Source organism: Micropterus salmoides, unplaced genomic scaffold, assembly GCF_014851395.1.
Source record: "Micropterus salmoides isolate LMB-PRFRI ecotype aquatic unplaced genomic scaffold, ASM1485139v1 Ms_hic_scaffold_21, whole genome shotgun sequence".
Taxonomy (NCBI): domain Eukaryota; kingdom Metazoa; phylum Chordata; class Actinopteri; order Centrarchiformes; family Centrarchidae; genus Micropterus; species Micropterus salmoides.
The window spans coordinates 16,459,696-16,482,241 of record NW_024041262.1 but is presented as its reverse complement, the minus strand read 5'-3'; the positions used below and the strand labels follow the sequence as shown (position 1 = coordinate 16,482,241).

Here is a 22,546-nt window from a genome sequence, read left to right as displayed (position 1 = left end):
ACATTGACTTTAGTTGTGAGAACACACAGCTCATTCAGGCAAAATGGCTGCCCTTTAGCCACAGTTTGCATCACTATTTGTGCTCCTGTGAGTCATATCTCAGTCAAATCTGAACATACATATTTTAAATGTTTTCAAACATATTTTTATTACTGCTTTTGCAAAGCAGGAGAAAACCGAGATAAAACTACATACAAGTGAAAGTCCGGGGAACCCGTAGTGCACAGCCATCCTTACGTCTGGAAAGCCTGATACACATTGCCCTTCAATATCATATCATGCTATTATTCCACATTCTTTTTTCCAGGCTAGTTCTATCAGTCCTGACTTCATCCTTTGAAATTTAGTGGCTCCCAGGTTTTCAAGGAAGGGGTCCCAGAGCTGGTAAAAAATGGTTTAGCCTTTAAGGCTGTAGAGGAAAGCTTCAAAGGATCAAAGCATGTAGCAAATGATTTAGTGGAAGCTTTATCAGTGATCCACATGACTAGGATACATTTCCGAGCAGAGTGCAACAGAATATGCAAAAGGACTCATGATTTAGTCCCAGCAGGCAAGTCCTTGCACCAAGATTTAAAGAGCGCTTAAAAATGTTACAAGCTGTTGAGCAATCGTAGTCCAATACCGCCAGACATGAGGGCAGCTTCACAAAAAATGAACCAACAGGAGACTGACATTTAGTAGAAAGATCTGATAGATCTGGCTTCATTCTGTGTCTGGCTTCAGGAGTAATATAAAGCCAGTGTACAATCTTAAATTGCCTCTCCCATGCTGAATTAAATGCTAGGATACTAGAAGGCTGGCTGCACAAGGCATTCTATTCAGTGCCCAGATCCGATTCCCACTTGCCTTTAGATACACATATATTTAAATTCAGTGTGACTTAGACTTTACGAGGATATCATTATTGCTGCTATTCATCATAATTAAATGACCATAAAGCCATGTAGAAATCATAGAAAAAGAATTTAGTATCAAAGTAATCGACTAATAGTTGTACATCCATTGCAAACAGGATCTGCTAATGGCTAATTCAGCATATTTTTGTTGGTGCCAATTTGCACAAATGTAAACAAATGCATGCTTAAAAAATAGGGTCCACAGCTAACTGACTGACTTGATTGCAACATTATACCTTCTGTTTACATCACCAAAGATCCCATATTATAAGAACTGAAATTCCAAAGCTTTATCAGACTAGATACTTTGCTAGCAACCATTTATTGCACCACAATGGAGTCAAGTGATCAATGTATGACAAGACGAGATACGTTACAATCTTCGCCAGAAAATTGCTAGTATTGGAAACATTGCTATAATGCCACGGAGAATGTGCGTAAATAATGTAGCCAGAAGCTCTTTATTATACTAGATTCAACACATGTCTAGAGTGAAAGATGAGAGGTTCCTTGAGCCAGTAGATGTGGATATTTATTTTGGGATTAGTTATATAGATATATAATTTTTGGGAAATAGGTGGTGCTGGAAGCTTGGTGACTACTTGCAGGTAGTGCAGTGGCTACTGTCGGTTGTGCCTAGTTTTGTTAATAGAAAAAATGGATATGAAGAAGAGAAAGCTCTGCTAGCATTGTTTCTCATTTGCCACAGCAAGGTTACATAAAATTGCATGGTGAGACAAAACAAATATGATCCTGTCTCCATTTTGGACTTTCTGGTCTCTTACCCTCAAACATAAGCATTGTTAAGAGGATTTGCATGTGGCCAGAGTTCACCAAAGATGAACTTGAAAGCTTGCATGCAAACTTACTTTACTTCCACTAGTGAATCCACTGAAAATTGATTTTGGTCTAAACTTTTGCTGTTGTAAATGTATTATCAATCCTGCTTTAATGTGGTAACCGTATGGATTCAGTGTTCTTCAATTACATTTTCTTCAGTTGATCTGTAAATAAATCAAAACATAGGATTGTTGTAGTATCGATGTAGGTCAGAGGCTTTTATTAGTAAAGGTCTCTTAAATTTCAAACAAGACATTCTTTCCAAGCGACACCTCATCATCATGTGAAATGAACAGGGTCTACCAGACATGTTTATGTTATGTACTCATACATTTAAATTGCTTCAGCAGCCTAGCTGTGTTAAATTGTCTGTATATTTTGCTGTTGGTTCTCTGTTGGGGCGAATGCATCTGGATTTGGAGATGATGATGTTATTACTGAATAGCAGGTCTCTCTATCCCTTTGGAGCTGCCATAATGCTGGTAGGGATCCCTAATGATGTGGAAGCAGCTGCACTGGAAGCCTGGAAGACAAAGGAATAATCTGCTTTTATTGACAAGATGAGAGAGAAATCCCTTAAACCCACCGGTTTTACTCTTACTCTTCTTTGAGTGTGAAAGTCACAGGCACAAAAGAAAAGCCACTTATGAAGCCGTGCTTAGGATACTGTACTGTCTGCACGGTGTACTCATCCCAGGGAATATTTCTGAATGATACAGTACAAGCCTGAACATTACATTCAGTATGTTTATATAGGTTTTCAGGGATTCCGAAAAGAATTGTTCAGTTTAAGTTGAAATAAATCAAGTTTGATTTTTTAAAGTTATTTAGTATGTACTCCCTGTTTACAATGTAACCAATGTAAAATTCGATGCTGAATAAATTAAATTATCACCTGTTTATGTTCCTGTTGCTTCAGGTACCAGTGAGCTGAAATAACTGAAATATGATCTAGCAGGTGCAGCTGGTGTAAGCAGTGGTAGACGTGAGACAAAGACAATGGGTGAAGTGAAAAGGACAGGTGCGTGCTAGTGCTCTAAAACAATGGCAAGTTAGTCATTGTAGTTTAGCTGGTGGAGCTGCAGTAGTTGCTGTGACACACAGCTCATGGAGGCAAATATGGTACTTTGAAACCATTAGCAACCAATTGCTGCAATTTGTGTCAAAAATATGACTCCTCCTTGGAGTCATTAACTCAGTCAAATCTGAGCACACAGACATGATACATATATTTCTCCTTTTTACATCCTGAAAGCATTGTAGGAACTGTACTTCCAAAACTCAGAGCATGATTATCCATCAAATTGAAGTAAGTACTGACTCTCTAATTTTACATCAAAATGAGTGTCTCAATTTTGTCAGGCGGGGACCACAGTCAAGGACCCATTTGTCATTACAGCTTAGGGAGGGGACTACAAGCATGGCATTTTCTCAAGAAGTTTTACAGTTATGATCGAATGTAAGATTATCTAGCTAAACTAGCTAGATAGCTACCCCTAAATATGGATCTTGCTCTGGAAAAGTTAATTCACTTGAGGCGATAAACAGTTTGGCTATGTTATAAACCTTTTATTCTCATGATGGGTAGACTTTATCTTTGTTTGAACAAAATTACTTGTAAGGCATCTGTCACAGGACTAGCCTATGGTCTTAACAGTCACCAGCCACTAGACTCGCTCTCTGACTATGCAACTGACTTGCCCAACCAGTGACAGGAGTTGAAAATTAGCATTAGCTACAAACTTTATATGCAGCACTTCAGTGACATGCTTTGTTTTGACACTATGTTTGTTTGCATTGTCCCTGTCAAATAAATAAATAAAACTCACAAGCTAAAGAGATGTAATCTGGGAAATGTAGTTCAATAGCAAGCAAAGGCATCAGGATGAAGCTAATTGTTCATTTCCCAAATCCCCACTTAGTTTAGTCTATGCAACAGTTCAGACCACTGAGCATGGTACATAGGGGGGGACATATTCAAAACTTTAAAAAAGGTTTGTGTTTATGTGTGAATTATTTAAAAAGTAGGGTCAGCTGTAGTATACATTTTCAATTACATAATATTTTTAGAAACAATTTATTGCGACTTTAGCCCAAGATCTGCATCCAGGCCCAGTGTCAGTCTTTGATAACCCATTCAGTAACAGATCCATGTGTTTGAAGGTTTATACGATAAAACCATGAGGGAGGAAAGTTATCACACTGAGAAGTGATTTTATTGTTCCTCGTAACAGTTGCCAGGTAAATGTTAGAAACACAAGCCTTCACAAAGCCAGCTGCCAGGAATATGTGATTGCATATATTTTATTGGGTAACACAATCAGACGATGTGATATTTTCTCTGGCAAATGGCCCTAACTTTTTCTTTTGTTTTTTTATAGACAGTAAAATAACACCAGGCTGAAAGGCAGTTTCACTGTCTTTAGTTAGAAGACTTAAGCCTGTTTTACCTCTGTTTCATAGGTGAAACGGGCTCAAGTACACTTCACATCACTGCAGAAAAGTGAGAAGTAGATTTCCAGAGAGTGTTAAGCTGCTGTTTAAAGGATGTTAGACTAGTGGGGCTTAATATAAGAGAGAATCATCCACTGGGGTTTGTGGTTTGTTCTTTGTTCTTGGAAGGAAAGCAGACCTACGTTATAATCTCCAGTGTGATTTGTTTAATTTTGGTAGCATATGTTTTTTTTTTCTGTGTTTTTTATTTTATTGCCAGAATAAGTAGAACAGCACATAAGCCAATATAGGCAAAAACCTGGGGGGGAGACATGAAGCAGCTTTGGCAGTAAAAATGGTTGAGAAAATAAAACATTAGCTTAATTATTTTAATGCCATACCTGGAGGTTTTATGTGCTAGCTTACCGCTTTTCCTCTTATGAGCCAACAACCCTACATTTCAAGCTGTTCTTTCAGTCACTCTATTCATACTGATCAGTCTAATGTCCTTGATAAACCAGTCCAGAGGGTGAAAAAAAATAAAACCTCTGGCAGGGTCACTGATCCTGCAGCTTGCAGACTGACACATTGAACCCGTCCAGCTCTGTGTCCTTTAGCTTCCCCTCAGTCATGAATTACTAGATTGACAAAACAGCGGGCATGATCAGAATGACACATGATGAGCTAATTTCTTACCACACACACGTCTGAGGATTGTGTAATATTTATCATCGTGCTGCTGCTGTCGCTGCTGTCGTCAGTGACTGCAGCCCGTTATGCAATCTGATTGTTATCAGATTGTATATTAAACCTGAGGAATAGAAATCTACCAAGGCTGGACAAACCACACACAAAAATTGTTTCCACCAACAGATTTTCTACTCAGGGAGGTGCATAAACCTTAAAACTGAGTAAATACACTAGACAGAGACTGGATCGGAAGCCTTACAATGAGTCTTTACATATCACACATTATATGATTTTGTTTGCTGATGTTCACTCCAACTGACCCAGACTGAAACAGACCTGGTTCAACTTTGTGCGGTCAGTCGTCATGCCTAAATCATATTCATAATCACCTCAACAGTCGTAATGTGTGTTTCTGCCTTTAGCAAACAGTTGCCTACTTACAAATCCAACAGACACGGAGCAACATTAGCATTCATTTGTAGTCGTGTCTGGCCACCTGATGAATGTCCAATAATATTGACTTTTCTCTGCTTTGCTCTGTTTTGGTATCTGCCAACTCCTGAGGGAAAGATATGTGGTCCATAAGTTGCTAAATGCACCACTATGTTTACAAGCTAGTTTCTACATTTGACCATCCGCTGTTTGGTGCTGGGCAGGTAGCGTACAGGCAGCGTTTACTGTAAACAGCTGCCTGTTGCTGCTGGAATCATCTGATGCAGATGAGAGGGCAGAGAGTGAACCAAAAGTTGCGGGATGTAAAACCACAACTATGAACACCTGAAAGGTGCTATAATGCTTTGCAAAGCTGAAGGGAACTGCAGAGTATGGGGGACAGATTTTCTGTGGGTTTGTCACTATGAGTGACACCTTCACTCATAGTGCACCACATTATACATGAAAATACTTTTTTCTGAGGAAAAAAAAACTAGCAAAACTTTACTTTCAGTGCTTCAGATTATAAGGTCGCCCACCAATTGTCAAAGACTTATTAACAATTTATGAAATGTTGGATACAATGGATGCTATGAGAAACTGCTTCACAGGGACGTCTCTTCTCTGAAGGCAAGTGCTAAAGTCAGCTTGAAAACCATGCATGCATAATCAAATTGACACTGAATGACAGCCCCTGCCAATGTCTCTAGCGATATTCTATCCAAAAAATTGAGATTCTAGCCAGAAATCTGATTCTTTGATTAACTTTTGTGAGCAACATCTGAGCAATGCACTCTTCTGATAAATGGTTGTCTAAGACACAGCCTAAGTAATTGACTGATTCCTTGGCTGTGACCTCAGTGTCTCCCACCACTATGATAAGCTGTGTGGCCTTTTGTAGCTTTAACTTTGGTCCAAAGAGTATGGCCTCTGTTTTAACAAGATGGAGTGGCTGCTTATTGTCAGATAACCATCTACTAATATGAAATAATTCAGAGCTCAGGACTTTATCGACCTCAGATTTATCCTTGTGTAATACCAGTAATGCAGAATCATCTGCATAGGTCACATGAGGAAGCAGTTCTCATATCATGAACATATAACAGAAAAAATGGTGGAACTAAAACACTTCTATGGGGGACCCCACATTCCTGGAACTTGGGGGTGATGGGTGAAATTGTCGGGCCATCCGCCGCTTTGACGCACAGGAAAAACGCACAACAGAAAGACACGTGTAGTAAGGTAAGCATACTGTGGCGATTGGTGCACACACAACCACCAGTCAGCTCAGGAAATATCTGTGAATTGGCGTTTCAAACCGAACGCACAAGTCTGAAAGAGGCCCAGTCTGTCTCGAGTTACAGCCAGTGCCGTGGCCGTAAATTTCATCTCACAGTAGGGGGGGACAATAAACATAAAAATTCTCAAGAGCAATTTTTGAGGGGGACACAAATAATACAGCCAAAATTGTACTTGTAAGCCTATAGGATACGTGTACACAGAGAGAAGTCTTACTACTATTTTTCTGGCCAGCAACACAAAGCAATAGTTGTTTAAATATGACTTAAGTTCATAGTTGCACCATGCAGCCATATTATCCTAAATAACTTGTGTCCTCTAGGGTACATAGTAATTTAGGTTTCTTCTGGGATAGAGGATGTCTTTTACATACATATATATTAGATATTTAACATCAGCAAGCCAACTACTCTGCCACTTAACATCATAATTTTATTAGGATCCCCATCAGCACCAGTATAAATGTTGGCTGTTCTCACTGGTCTCAATTGTATGGTCATAATGAAACACTGATTATAAAATAACATTAGCATTTTCACTGGAAGGAGCTGAAAATAAATTGCACACCATTTATTTTTGTGTTTAATCACAAACCACAGTAATCTGTTCACCTTTCTTTTCCCATCACACACAAGCACACACCTACACCTGTCTGTCTCTCTCTGTCTGCTCTGACTTTATTTGTCAGCAGTTTTATCTAAAAGAACTCGCGTTTGGTTTTACACCCGCGATTCCGTTTTCACAGCAGCAGATGAGCCGTGTGTGGAGGAGGCTTGTTGTTAATTACCGATAGAGACCACCGTGGTCTGAATGACATCGTCACCAACAGCTGTTCACTGTTGCTTTACCTTCTCCCTGCTTTACAATATCCGCAGCGTCTCTTTCTGTGTGTTTCTCTGCAGATGTAGTGAGCGATGCGTCTTCTTCACTCTCGTGAATAACTGGCTGTGACATGAGGTTAGTGTCCGTGCACACATGTGGAACACACCGGCAGAAATTGGATATTTGACACTGCTCAGTCCCGGTCACTGTGCAGAGCCCAGTGAGCGAAAATAAACGGCCTATTTTCAGTCCCCAGTTGATTAATCTGCGCATCTCTAGCTGTAGAAGATGACTTCCAGTCCAATAAGCTACCAAATAAGCTAGGTAATGTTATAATAACAGAGTGGGCTCATAGAAAAATAATCGGTTATCATAACTTTTTGTGATGGTTAATTTATTAATGACTCAGCATCATCTGTATTACAGACAAAAGAATCAGTTCATCCAATGTTTAAAGTGCAGAAAACAGCCCTGCGAGCCTGCTTAATATATCTCGAGCTCATGCATGACCCCCCCCCCCCCCCCCCCTATGGCCAGTGCGCTGCTTACTACCATCGGAGACTGCGGGGTGGGGAACTCCGGTGCTGTAGGAGAATTACTAAGCTTGTCACAAGAGGCGTCATTTGGTTATTTTTCGTTGGTCAACTTTTGAATTCAACCTCAAACTGAGTATTTTTATTTGCTTACTGGGATATAGAAAGATGGACTCCTAGGAGATCTGAACTGAGATAAGGACTCATTAATTGGTGGTTTTGTTTTTCTTGTGACTACACTGATTTATTACTTGTCCGTTTTGAATAATACAGTAGATAAAGATCTTAAAAATGAATCGCAAATTAAATCGCAATAAAATCCCAATTAGATTATTTTTCAAAATTGTTCAGCCCTACTCCCTACAATTTAATACCAATGTACTTTAGATAAAATATGGATAAAACATAGTTAACATTATAATTTTTTAGAGACCTAACTTTAATGGAATTGTGGGAAATTGAACACTTTTTTCTGAACTTTCCTGGGACAAAAAATTATTTATTGATCACTAAATCCCTAGTTTAAAACTCTATTAAAACTCGCTATTTGATATCTTTGACTTATCTGATTCTAAAATTAGGTCACTAGTGGTTTAGGTGGAAGAACAGACTCGGGTATGTTCCTTATCACCTGATATGAGACAAAAAGATTACAGAAGTCTTTTAAAAGATTTAAAAATAGGTGAGTTCTTCTTTTGGATATCTGTATTAAGATCACCAATCACAACTACCTCTGATTTAATAAAATCTGTGCATTTAGAACATATTTCCTCTAAAAGACCATAAAAGTTGTTCTAATACAGTGGCCTATAACATGTTCCAAATAAAATAAAGAAGTATTTGCTTTTCTCAACGTCTGGGATGATGGCGTTAATCCCAGGTTTCCAGCCAGCAGGGCACACTTCTCCATATTTGTCAGTGTGCTGGAAGGCCTGGAATAGGCATAGAGTATCATCCACAGAGCTCCCCACAGGCAAGTCATTGATGGTGATCTGCCTCAAGATGCCCTTGGCGTAGTCACTTGTTCAAATAAAAGTATCAAGTAGTGCGGCTTTAATATTGTGCCTCCTGCTATTTAAAATAGCCACAATATTGATACACAAAAGGGCCACTGATAAATTGTTTACCCTAATCAGCAAAGACTAATAATTCTGATTAACACAAATCTTGCGATATAATCATGATTTTGAGATAAAGAAAAGTGAATAGTGCAGCTTTAAACTCTGTGTTCCCCATTAGTATTTTGCACAAAGCTTGTCGTATTTGTTTATGTCATGGTCCTTTCTGTCTGTGAGAAGTTGAGAATATATTTCTTGTTCAAATTCAGTTATTTTTCTTGTCTTTTTTTTAAATGATGACTCATATGTGAATATTGCACAACAGTGCACATGATGACTGTGATTATTAAAACAACTGGCCATTTTGGTGGTTATCAAAATGAATTGCTCTGCCGTTAATGGTTAATGTTCCTATTTTGACCCTGACACTGTAAATGTCTTTGTCTTCCCTGCCTGTGACCTTGTCAAATTCACCCGAGTGAAACAGAACACATAACAACTGTGATTTGGACCGATAATAATAATTTCTGGTTCAGGCAGATGAGGCTATAGACTTATGAAACACATGCTGGGTAGGTTATATTAAGATCATGCTTGAGGAGGGTGCCAGGCTTCAGGAGCACCATCCAAGACCCCATTAGTATGCGTGTTGTGTTTTTGCCTGTCGCCACAAGCATGGGGCACATGCAGACACATCCAGTGAATAACTCTGGGCTGAACAGGGGCACTTGTAATTTTTAAAAACCGTATAAGCTTAAGTTAGAGCCTATAGATTGCATGTGGAATTGAACAGTTTGATTTATTGATGCTAAATAAGCATTTTGTTTTTGTTAGCAGATCATAATTGAAGTTTTAGGCTTGTTTGGTGCTGTGTGTACAAAAAAGACTGAGGCTGACTAACAGCTTTGGAAATCACTTATAACATGGATTTAACTGCTGCGTCAGTCTGTCACATATTAAAAGACCTGTCAATCAGTTTGTAAGTCATAACATTTTCTCACAAGCTTACTTACAATCAGACAGTGTTGGGCAAGTTACTCAGATATAATATATTACTAGTTACTTATTACTCCTTAAAAAAGTAATATTAGTACTTTACTTATTACTTGGTGATAAAAGTAAAAAGTTACATTACTAGTTACGTTACTATATTACTTTCCAGTGTTTCCCACAGAATGAAAGCGCACAGTCGCACAGTTGTGGATTTACGTCAAGGATGGTGCGTTCAGTAACGCAGCGTTACTTGCCTTAGTTAACTAGTAATAATATTACTGTTTTAGAAAAGTAATTAGTTACACTACTTAGTTACTGGGAAAAGTAACTAAATAGTGTTAAGTTACGCGTTACTTGTAACACATTACTGCCCAGCACTGCAGTCAGACTTGTTTTCGCATTGGCTTCACTTTTCAGACCCGGAGGGCTGTGTATAGACTGTAATTAATATATTGTACGTATATTAAATATACAAAATACCATATATAAATGGAAATAATAAATACAAACACAAATATATAACATCTAGGTTGATTAAAAAGTTCTAGTTGCAACTTGTTAGATGATGCTATACGTACAGTATATGTCTATGTCTGACCGAAATACACTTATTTGCTTTCTTGCCAGAGTTAGATGGGAAGATTTATATCACACACATGTCTGAACACTAAATATGTTACTGGAGCCAGCAGCTTGTTAGCTACATTTAGCATAAATACTGGAAATGGGGGAATTTCAAAGGGGGTTATAAGCTTAGATATAAGGACTATTTCTTGCCTAGTCAATTCCAGCATTAAACCCCTATTGGTGTTTTAACACTTTGGATTTTGCAGATAGTACCCAGAGATAGTACGTAGCTTGTCGTCATAGTGACGCCACACACAACTGCCGCGACATACAGTAATGTTCAATGCGACACACACACCAGCGATCCACACAGCTTTCTCTTTTTTAAGTTAAAACGTTTCAACATTCCTCAGAATGTAAAGACAGATAAGCGATATGAAAAGCTTCCAGCTGTGTTTTCCTCTGCCGTTGTTGCTGCAGCGGTGTGTGTGACGGCGGGAGCAGAGGGCTCTGTGAGCGGGTCGCTGGCCAGCCTCACACGCTCCTCCCGCGGGTTGGCACAGGCATCCTCCGCAGCCACTTGCGGAGCTCCTCAACTCTGAAAATATTCAAGCACATTTTTGTTCTTTACTTCTCGTAAAACTGTCAATATTCGAAATCTATGCAGCTGCTCACCTCAGAACTTCTCAGAAGTGGATTTAGTGATGAAATTGCATACGAAAACTGTAAAATATAAAACTTTCTGTTGCTGGCCTCTGTCTGGTGCACGCAATGATGATGCAGTGAATAGTGAATATTGTCTCTGACCAATCAGCAGTCTGTCCTGTTTTCAAATTACATTTTAGTATCCCTCAGCATTTTAGTATCCCTCAGCTTGCTTGGAACTTCGAAGGAGGTGAGGTGATAGTGAAAGTACCTGGAAGCAGGTACAGGTACAACATAACACAATAGAAAACCAAACAAAGGCAAGTCGAACTGGTACTGTGCAGTGGAAAAGGGGCTTAACTAAAATCAAAGGGCCTACGCTCAGACTAGCTTGGTTTGAGGGCGTGCCTGACCCCGCTAGCCGCTTGGCAAACTTTATGACGCTGGACTATAAACGAGCTGTAAAATATTGATAAGTGAAGCTTTAAGATTGTGCTGTCGTAGTTCAAAATAGCCACATTATCCTAATCGGCAAAGATTAATAATTTTAATTCTGACAATCATCAACTGAAATCCAGCAATATTATCAATTATTATTTTAGCCATAATTCTGTAGCTCTGTTTCAGGCCTGACAAAAGCCCTGTGTGTATTCTAAAGTGCTCCAAATAGACAGTGGAGGACCTCAAAGTAGCAAAAGGTCATAATGTGGTCATCATCCATCATGGTGCTTACGCAAAATAATACTCTTTTCCAAGCCGTCAGTATGGTAACAATAACAACAACAGCTTGAGATTGTAGAACTGAAGTTGCATCACATGTCACAGATTGTCCTGTCAGCTGCAAAGAAGCAAGAGTTCAACAGTAATGGCACTGGGAATGCCTCAAATGTTCATTCAGTGTCTGTGTTTGTCAGGGCTGCAGTCGATCACGTTTATGGCTGTTGTAAACATGGGTGGAGGATAAACTGTGCAGGAGCACTGTAAAAAAACAAACAAACAAAAAAAAAAGTTAGTGGTGAGTCATGAAGACCAAGGTGTCTCTCACAATTCAAGGATACATGTAATTAAATGATTTAGTGGTAAAGTTAATGTGTGTGATGGTGGGTACCTTTGCAGGGTGATTCATAGCCAATCAAAAAAATAGCGAAATAATGTAGAGATTTGGTAGTATTCAGTCCTGCGATTTACAGATTGTACAAGGCTGCACTGTGGGTTTTCATGGCAGGAAACATGCTTTCTGACTATAGTATTTGTCAGAAAAACTTCTGCCACTACCACTCTGACACTCTTCTTTTTAAAAATGTGTTTCAAGTTCTGAAAAAGAAATCTGATGAACATAAATGTCCACTTGTATTGCAATTTATATTACAGCCTATAATCGCCCTATTCATCTTATGAATGGCGCATTGATTTTTTTCTCCTCTATTGTGCAGTTCTGTATTTCTGTTTGCCATTATGTTTTAGGCCCCTTATTAGTCAATGTGGATTTTGAGGACAGACAGATGGAATGGCTGGAATTCACCAGGATAGTCCATAGGTCATTTTATTTTGGAAAACAACACTTAAGCTCCTATTAACGTGTAAGCAGTGTTGGAAGAAGTACTCAGATATACGTATTTTACGTAAGTAGAAGTACACTGTCTAACTTGCAAAAATAAATTTATAAGCTGGCAAAGTTTCGGTACTAGACCTTCATCAGGCAAAATGCCATAAATTAAATTAAATAAATTTATTTTTGCAAGTTTGACAGTGTGCGGGAGTTTCTTTGCAACTTTTGACCTGCTCGTCCCCCTCCAACACACCTGTCTCATGTTATAGATGTGCGAGGTAATTTTCTGTTCTGAACTTACTAAAAAGTAACAATCCCATAGTGTATAAACACTCTCTCTGTTACAAGTAAGTAAGTCCTGCATTAACAATTTTACATAAGTAAAAGTATTGGCACGAAAATATACCTAAAGTACAAAAAGTACCATAGTACATATTATTTATCACACATGCTTGTGAATTTCATCAAGGGATGAATATAAATATATATATACAGGGGTTGGACAATGAAACTGAGACGCCTCTCATTTTAGTGTGGGAGGTTTCATGGCTAAATTGGACCAGCCTGGTGGCCAATCTTCATTAATTGCACATTGAACCAATAAGAGCAGACTGTGAAGGTCCAATTAGCAGGGTAAGAGCACAGTTTTGCTCAAAATATTGCAATGCACACAACATTATGGGTGACATACCAGAGTTCAAAAGAGGACAAATTGTTGGTGCACGTGTTGCTGGCGTATCTGTGACCAAGACAGCAAGTCTTTGTGATGTATCAAGAGCCATGGTATCCAGGGTAATGTCAGCATACCACCAAGAAGGACGAACCACATCCAACAGGATTAACTATGGACGCAAGAGGAAGCTGTCTGAAAGGGTTGTTCGGGTGCTAACCCGGATTGTATCCAAAAAACATAAAACCACGGCTGCCCAAATCACGGCAGAATTAAATGTGCACCTCAACTCTCCTGTTTCCACCAAAACTGTCCGTCGGGAGCTCCACAGGGTCAATATACACGGCCGGGCTGCTATAGCCAAACCTTTGGTCACTCGTGCCAATGCCAAACGTCGGTTTCAATGGTGCAAGGAGCGCAAATCTTGGGATGTGGACAATGTGAAACATGTATTGTTTTCTGATGAGTCCGCCTTTACTGTTTTCCCCACATCCGGGAGAGTTACGGTGTGGAGAAGCCCCAAAGAAGCGTACCACCCAGACTGTTGCATGCCCAGAGTGAAGCATGGGGGTGGATCAGTGATGGTTTGGGCTGCCATATCATGGCATTCCCTTGGCCCCATACTTGTGCTAGATGGGCGCGTCACTGCCAAGGACTACCGACCATGTGCATCCAATGGTTCAAACATTGTATCCTGAAGGAGGTGCCGTGTATCAGGATGACAATGCACCAATACACACAGCAAGACTGGTGAAAGATTGGTTTGATGAACATGAAAGTGAAGTTGAACATCTCCCATGGCCTGCACAGTCACCAGATCTAAATATTATTGAGCCACTTTGGGGTGTTTTGGAGGAGCGAGTCAGGAAACATTTTCCTCCACCAGCATCATGTCGTGACCTGGCCACTATCCTGCAAGAAGAATGGCTTAAAATCCCTCTGACCACTGTGCAGGACTTGTATATGTCATTCCCAAGACGAATTGACGCTGTATTGGCCGCAAAAGGAGGCCCTACACCATACTAATAAATTATTGTGGTCTAAAACCAGGTGTTTCAGTTTCATTGTCCAATCCCTGTATATATATATATATATATATATATAATACTTTTTTGATTTGTTTGTTAGATGTTGTATTATTAATCTAAATCAGCAAAGTAACTAAAGTTATCAAAATATATGTTGTGAAGTAAAATATTTCCTTCTGAAATGTTGTGGAGTAGAAGTATAAATTAGCATTAAACAGAAATACTGTGAAGTACAAGTACCTCAAAAAGTGCAGTACTTGAGTAACACTGCATTTAAGTTGAACTGCTGCGCGCAGATAAAGTGAAAGATGCATGAACTGGATGAGATGTAGGAAAAAGGAGCACAGACTGAACCGTTTTAGTTAAACTAAAACAGTCTGTTGACTGCACACACAAATCTCTGGCATCCCACCAATGAGAGCTTTGATCCCACAGTGACCGCATGCTTTAAAGGAATATGTAACAAACTGACCCCTGGTTCTTCTGAATCCTGTTTTTAGATACTGTAGCAGCTCACAGAGCAACACAACTTCCCTCTGCAGAATTTGTGAAACATGTTTCTACCTTACCTGAATGTCAATGAGCTCTCCTCAGACACAATTCTTCTAATTGGACCACTGCTGGACAGTTATATTAACTTAATGCGCCTGACACACTATTGATGATGTTTATTGCTTTCCTATACAACAAGAAAGCAATAATATAATAATATGCATTGATTGATCATTGTTGCTTTGTAAAAATACAGATTTTGTTTCTTTGTCAACGTCTGTCTCTTTGCCCAACTACAAAAGAAGGGGAAAATATAAGTGAGGGTGACGCTGCTTTGAGCTCGCTTTTTGCTTCTCTAAAAGTGATTTTCTATCCAAGTAAAATAAACTATTTCTTTAGCAGGTTATTCACTCTGCTTGATGGTGAGTCACGCTCCAGGAAGAGTGGAGGAGCACGAGTGGGTTCTCTGATGTTTGCAGGTTGACTTCGGAATGTTTGAGACATGCTGGTGCTCTCTGCAGGGCTGTGACATACTGTGTGTCATAGACAGGATCATTGGTGGTGATATAATCTGTTGTGAAAGTGGACCTAGAAGGATTCTAGTTGTCCTTTCTTAACATATATCATAACATATTTTTACATCTATGGTTGAAGATTTCTGAGAAAAAGTATTATATTTTTTTTTTCAGTCTGATTTCCCAGTTTTTGTGATCGTGACAATTGTGTTCCTGGCAAGTTGTTTACTCTTCAGTGTGTGACTTGTCTTGATTCTTGCTTTGACAGACTTGAGAATTGACCTGAAAATGTCTTAAATGGCTCTGGACCTGCTCTGACAAACTTATTATTTACATTATTTAGACTTGTTTTAAATGAACAAATAATAAATTGCTTTAGACTTGCTCTGAAAGACTAGATGACTTGAACTTGTCTAAAATTTTTTGTGACTTGACTTGAGACTTGCTTTTGACAGACCTGAGAATTGACCTGACATTGTCTTAAATGACCAGAGACTTGCTCTAACAAACTCAAGATGTTATTTGGACTTGTTTCCAGACATGGGCACAAATACATCAAAAAGCATCTTGTTACAAATTACAAATACTTGCTCATCAAATGTATCAAAATGAATGTGGATAGGAAATGTGCATAGTTGAAATAGTAATTTATCTTTTGAAAATAATAAAATAATAATAATAATAAAAACACATTCTATAAAACTGATATCACATTTTATTGATTTAGTTGCCTCAGAATGGGTCTGCCTTCAAAAACCCTACATTGAAAAGATGAGCTTTGTTAATTTCCCACATCATAGATTTGAAGTGGCCAATCAGAATATCTTGGAGGTGAGAGAGAAGGGTGCATGCTGGGTGGTTTCTAGCTAGTAAGTACATTTGCCAGTTTCAAGAGCACGTGTGTTGCCTGATTGCTCTTTTCCTCTGTAATATTTTAGTATCATTCAATAAGCTTGCCTTAGCATGCAGCATCTGATCATATTTTGATTACATACCTTTATCTTATGGGAAATATGCGCCAAACAGCAAAGCAGTTTCTTTCCTCAAGCTAGTGTTCACAAAGGAGACTAGCTTATATATAAACAGTATTTGCCCCTTCCTGATTTCTTATTTGTTTGTCACACTGAAAATGCAGTTTTTAAATTAAGGTTTGTATTATCAAGGGGGGAAAAAATCCAAACCTACAGCCTGTGTAAAAAAGTGAATGCCCCCTAAACCTAATAACTGGTTGGGCCACCCTTAGCACTAACAACAAGCGTCTACGATAACTGGTAATGAGTCTCTTACAGCGCTGTGGAGGAAATTGTGGCCCACTCATCTTTGTAGAATTGTTGTAATTCAGCCACATTGGAGGGTTTGAGCCTTAACCGCTTTTTTAAGGTCATGCCACAACATCTCAATCGGATTCAGGTCAGGACTTTGACTAGGCCACTCCAAAGTCTTAGTTTTGTTTTTCTTAAGCCATTCAGAGGTGGACTTGCTGGTGTGTTTTGGATCATTGTCCTGCTGCAGAACCCAAGTGCGCTTCAGCTTGAGGTCACAAACAGATGGCCGGACATTTTGTTAGACAGCAGAATTCATGGTTCCATTTACCACAGCAAGTCTTCCATATCCTGAAGCAGCAAAACCGCCCCAGACTATCACAATGCCACCACCATATTTTACTGTTGGCATGATGTTCCTTTTCTTAAATGCTGTTACTTTTACACCAGATGTAATGGAGGACACACCTTCTAAAAAGTTCAGCTTTTGTCTCGTCAGTCCACAGAGTATTTTCCCTTTTTTTTTCTGGAAAAACTGAAAACTTTTTGCTCAGCAGTGGTGTTCGTCTTGGAATTCTGCCATGCAGGCCATTTTTGCCCAATCTCTTTCTTATGGTGGAGTCATGAACACTGACCTTAATTGAGGCAGGTGAAGCCTACAGTTCTTTGGATGTTGTTGTGGGGTATTTTGTGACCTCTTGGATGAGTCGTCGCTACACTCTTGGGGTAATTTCGGTCTGCCGGCCACTCCATGTTTTCGCCATTTGCGGATAATGGCTCTCACTGTGGTTCGCTGGAGTCCCAAAGCTTTAGAAATGGCTTTATAACCTTTTCCAGACTGATAAATCTCAATTACTGTTTCTCATTTGGTCCTGAATTTCTTTGGATCGCAGCATGATGTCTAGCTTTTGAGGATCTTTTGGTCTACTTCACTTTGTCAGGCAGGTCATATGTAAGTGATTTCTTGATTGAGAACAGATGTGGCAGCCTGGTTGTTTACTACAGAAATTGAGGAATAAGGAAAATGGAATATGTGCAGTGTATGCCAGTTAATAATAATAAAAACATAATAAAAAACATAGTAAATAACATAATAATATTATTAAAACTACAAGCTCTTAAAGTATTTTGTTACAAACTACATCTTATTTTCTTTGCCCAGCAAAATACATATTTCATAATATTCAAAGGTAATTAAATACACATTTTTAATGCATTTAATTGCCCATGTGTGCTTGTCTCAAATTACTGGGAATTGTTTAAAATAGCCTGTTTCATGAAAAAAAATGTTTTTATTAAACACTACCAGTGATGTCTTAATAGTGGTTTCCTTCCTGGCGGTACATCATTTTTGTTACAACATTTCAAATAAAGTATTTGTCATTTTCTTTTATTGTAATGTGATCTCCCTCTTATCTTGTCATTAGCAACAGCATCAAGTGAAGAAGCGCGCAAGAGTATGTTGGCAAAAATAAACGCAAGTTGTACAAAGTCTTGGCAGCTCTCTGGGTCATCATGCAGAGGGACTAGGGTAGTGGTCGGTCCTCCCTGCAAGTCCATGCTCACTGTGCCCCCTTGTGGGCGGAGCTATCTGCCAACAAATGGCTGAAGCTGGCTGAAGATACAGATGTGACACATCATTATCCGGTCACGATAGCCCCCTCTTTGTGTGTTTTTTCTGCCATCACTGATCTTCCTCTGCTAGTTGCATTAGCATTTCTAGGGTTGCACCAACATTGTTTTCCGTTTCTAAACTGGGATAGTCAGAGGCATAAAGAGATTTGCTGGCTTTCAAAGAAGACAGAGTGATTAAAAATGTATGCGGGTGCTTTTTGTCATTACAGAGCAATCAGTGGTTGCGGTTTGACAATACAATTTCTCATCATGGAAATGAATTAGGCTGCTGAGCTCATTCATTATAGATGCCCATTGGCTTCTTGTTCAGGGTAACCATTGTGTCATTTCTAAATAGAAGAAAGCCAGGTAGGGTCTCAGATAACCTAGTCGTGTATTTCAGGATGTAAAACATTAGTTCTGCTGTCTGGCTGAAACCTTTCTGTCCATATCTGTGTCTCTCTGGGTCGAGCCCTCGTCTACATTAGCTCTGACTTTTAAAAAGGAAATTAGGACATTAATTTTGCAACCGCGTAAATGAGCTGCTGTGCTTTTAGACTCTTAAATATCAATTCATGATAGTGTAACATGAAAAGTATTTTTTAAAGAATTAAAAATATAGGTCTTTTCTAATCCAAATGGCAGAAAACATGCTATGTTGTAACAGCTGCATCTCATAATGTTACAAAACTCATGAACTATGTTGTAGTTTAGGTGCTTTTAGGCCTGCTTTGTTATAAGTATTCGCTAGTTAGATAACACAGATTTTGTCCTCTGCCCTCCATTTCTGATAATCTTCTATCTTCGTCTCTGGTTAGACAAACACAACATGACAGCAGTCACTTACTGTGTGATTCTCTGTGACCATAGTGTTGTATCATGTGACAACACAGGGTTTCTTTTTCCCTACAGGTAACATTGATCAAAATGATAGTGGTCACCTTGAGCTCTGTTGAACCTCTAAATATCTAGATATGCTATTTATGCTATGCAACTATTTGTGTTTATAGTTTAGTCTGATTTCCTGTGGTATTCGCATCAGGTTTTACCTAAGCTTGATCAGTGTCAGAGCTGACACCTGACAACTCTTGCTTTGTTCGCTAACACACCTGAATCTCATGTTGATTAAACTGAAAACTGCCTTCTAGACTGCTCCGAACTGCTCCAGGCTTCGGTTTATTCACCATAGGCTCCCCCCTTGCAGAAAGGCAGAGTGACAGAGTAAAAACAGTACCCTGGTTTTTATTGTCATGCTGCTCCGCTGTGGCCGCCGAAGCTTCGGGGCCCTGCTGCTGCATCCTTACTTGTTTGTGTCTGTGAAAGCTGAAGCCACATTCTGTCACCTCGCCCACTCTTCCACTGCCAATTTGATAAGCCGGGCTCTTGATTATTTATTTACACTGTCATATGTACAGTAACTGATGAGTTTGTTTGTGACACTGCTGCTCTAAATTGTGACTCTTTCTTTCTGGTTTATATAACACAATTATAGCAGGCTTACAAGATGTATCAAGGTTTGTCAGGGCTCACTAATGGGGATAAAACATTTTACCACACACCTTGAAACACATTCATGTAATTTCATTGCATTTGCTCCTCTGATCACATTAAGTTTGAGGTTGCCTAATAGTTTATATGTCTGAGAAAATAAGTTGAATAAAAGATGTAGAGCTAAAACTAACAATTTTTTTCAGTATTGATATATCTGCTAAATATTTTGTCAAGTAATTGATTCATTGATTAGTCCATAAAATGTCAGAAAATAGTGAAACATTTTCCAGAGCCCAAGTTGACTTCTTCAAATGATTGAAGATAATGAATTTACAATTGTACAAATCATAGAAAAGTAGCACAAAATTCTCACACTGGAGAAGCTTTTATTTGCTGAATTTTTTTGTATGTCACGCTGATCTGTTTGTTTTTTTATTGCACTCTGTAACTTGGTTTTGAAAAGTGCACTTCAAACTGATATCATCATCAAAAGTTAAATGCTTTTTTAGAAATTTGTTCTTTGGTAACTCCACATCCCACAAATCATTTTAAATATTAGAACAAATGGAGTGTTTCCAGCCAAATGGGTCAGATGCATAAAGCTGGTGTCCTACTTTTCCCATTTCCTATAAACATCTACTGTCTAGCTCTAAACTAGTTTTTGTGTAAAAGTATATTTAGGATGATTTAGAAGTAGAAAGTGACATGTGTAAAATTGTAACTTTTTTATTTTTTATTTTTTTCCCCAGGTGGTGCTCGTATTTGCTCTCAGCATTGGAGCCCTTGTTATATACTTCATAGATTCCTCTGAGTAAGTATTTGTTTTAACGTCACCGTTGATTCCGCTTTGACATATAGGTCACAGTTAACCCTGTTTTAACCTGTTCCACTGCAGAATATTTGTAATGATAGGTAGACTACTTTCAAAGGCTAGTTTTATAATTTGACCATAAGATCAGATAAATGTTGACGCTGCCATCATGGGAATGTATCCTCATAGTGACTGAACCAACCAGAACAGGTCTGAAGAAGGATGGATCAGTGAAACTGAGAAATCAAGAAACTGAGAAGTGGCCTTAAGTTCATCCCAAGGTGTTCATCCTGCCCTCCCTAGTCTCTGAGTTCTTTAGCTTGTCAGTTTGTATGTATTTTGGTCTAAATTAATGTAATCCTGCTGGTAAAATTATGTTGATTCAGTTGTAAACATTATAATGGTTAATTGCAAAATTGGATGTATTTCAGACATGTATGATTTAGATTTGCCTCAGAGACCTCAGCCATTAGCTGGTTCCTATACGTCATAAATAAAATATAGTGCATACTGTAGTTCTAGCCTTAATAACCTTGAGTGCTTTGTGCTCTGTATATGGTATTTGAGAACGTTTACTTGCTGGCTGTTTTCATCCAATCCCCTTCCAGGTAAACTGCTCTGAGCCTACTGGCGATATCTGCTGACAAAGAGCCAGTGGTCACAGTTAAAATTTGCTTAATCTTTGTAATGAAAGGATCAGACCTCAAACAGGCCGGAAAGCACCAAAGTTCCTGTTCAAAACAATCAACATCACTCATCAAACTAGAGGAAGCGGAAGACCCTTTTAGCTCCATATGCAACAATATACTGTTACTGCAGCCTGGCGGCGTTTGGACAGGATATGCCATTAAGAAGCAGAGCAAAATACACCAGGATAAAAGCTTTTATCAAGCCCAAAGGGAGTCTCCGCTGGGAGTAATGTTAAAGCAGAGAAGACAGAATGGGCTGTAAACTCATCTAATCTGCCTCAAGATCCTGGAGGCAGGCATTCAGGTTATTTGTTATTTCATAAGACTGTTTACAGCTGAGGGCTTGGCTTGCTCTGATGTGGTTTGTGAGCATGATCTCATTTCATTAACTGGACAAGCTCAGGTTGGGTTACATCTTCACCAAAGCCATCTGTGGCCTGCTGTTCTAAGAACTTGTTTGCACTCACGCCTGATCCCTTTTCACTTGATAAAGGATGACCTGCGATCTCTGTCTTCAACTTTTTCAGGCAAATAAAAGGGAATAGTTAAATACACAATGAGGACATGTGCTGCAGCACATGTTCAATTATTTGGTATTCATATTCATTCTTCGAGGCTCTTTGTCTGGGTCTTTCTATTATTCAGTCAGTATTTTCCCCCACCTGTCAACCCAACAAACCCGGTACTTAAAGCCAAGGAGCAGTCAGTTAGCTGCTCCTTTGCTTGCTTCTATGTGGCAGCAGACTGTAACAGATACAGCCCTTCCTGTAATTAGTCCTGTGGGGCTGCCGAAGCTATTATATGATGGACAGGCTGACCTGGCTGGAAGTGACACAGAGAGAAGCGTCAACACAGCAGACGCACTTAGGTTCATAGAGAAAATCTCAAGCTATCAGCTGCACAGAGAAGAAGAAGCCGATTAAGTTCCAAAGGAGGTTTTTACTTCATAAAGCTGTAGTCATGTCTTCCTTTGCACCCTATGCTTCAATAGTCCCACGTCATGTGTAAGTCAAGATGAACATGGAGAGTGCCACGCTGTTCTTTGTTGTCATCAATGTTAAAGTAGAGCTTGGTGTCAAACATCAATACTGGATGCCAAACAAGTTTCATTCATTGATTTATTTGGCCTCTGGGGGGCAGAAAAACTCCACAACAAGCAGTTAAACCTGCAGCCTGGCATATGTATAATTGTCTTAAAGTTATGTCTTAAAGTTACC

At 39.1% G+C, this 22,546-nt stretch overlaps 1 protein-coding gene across 10 annotated transcripts in view; it reads left to right on the top strand.

The window, feature by feature from the left end:
- The window catches only part of LOC119916055 (calcium-activated potassium channel subunit alpha-1), a 105,809-nt gene that overhangs the window by 30,073 nt on the left and 53,190 nt on the right, over positions 1 to 22,546 (top strand). For all 10 annotated transcript variants that reach the window (XM_038735916.1, XM_038735924.1, XM_038735917.1 and 7 more), the window contains exon 3: positions 20,579 to 20,640. In XM_038735916.1, coding sequence (XP_038591844.1) covers positions 20,579 to 20,640 — 62 coding nt within the window. The remainder of the gene's footprint in view (positions 1 to 20,578; positions 20,641 to 22,546) is intronic.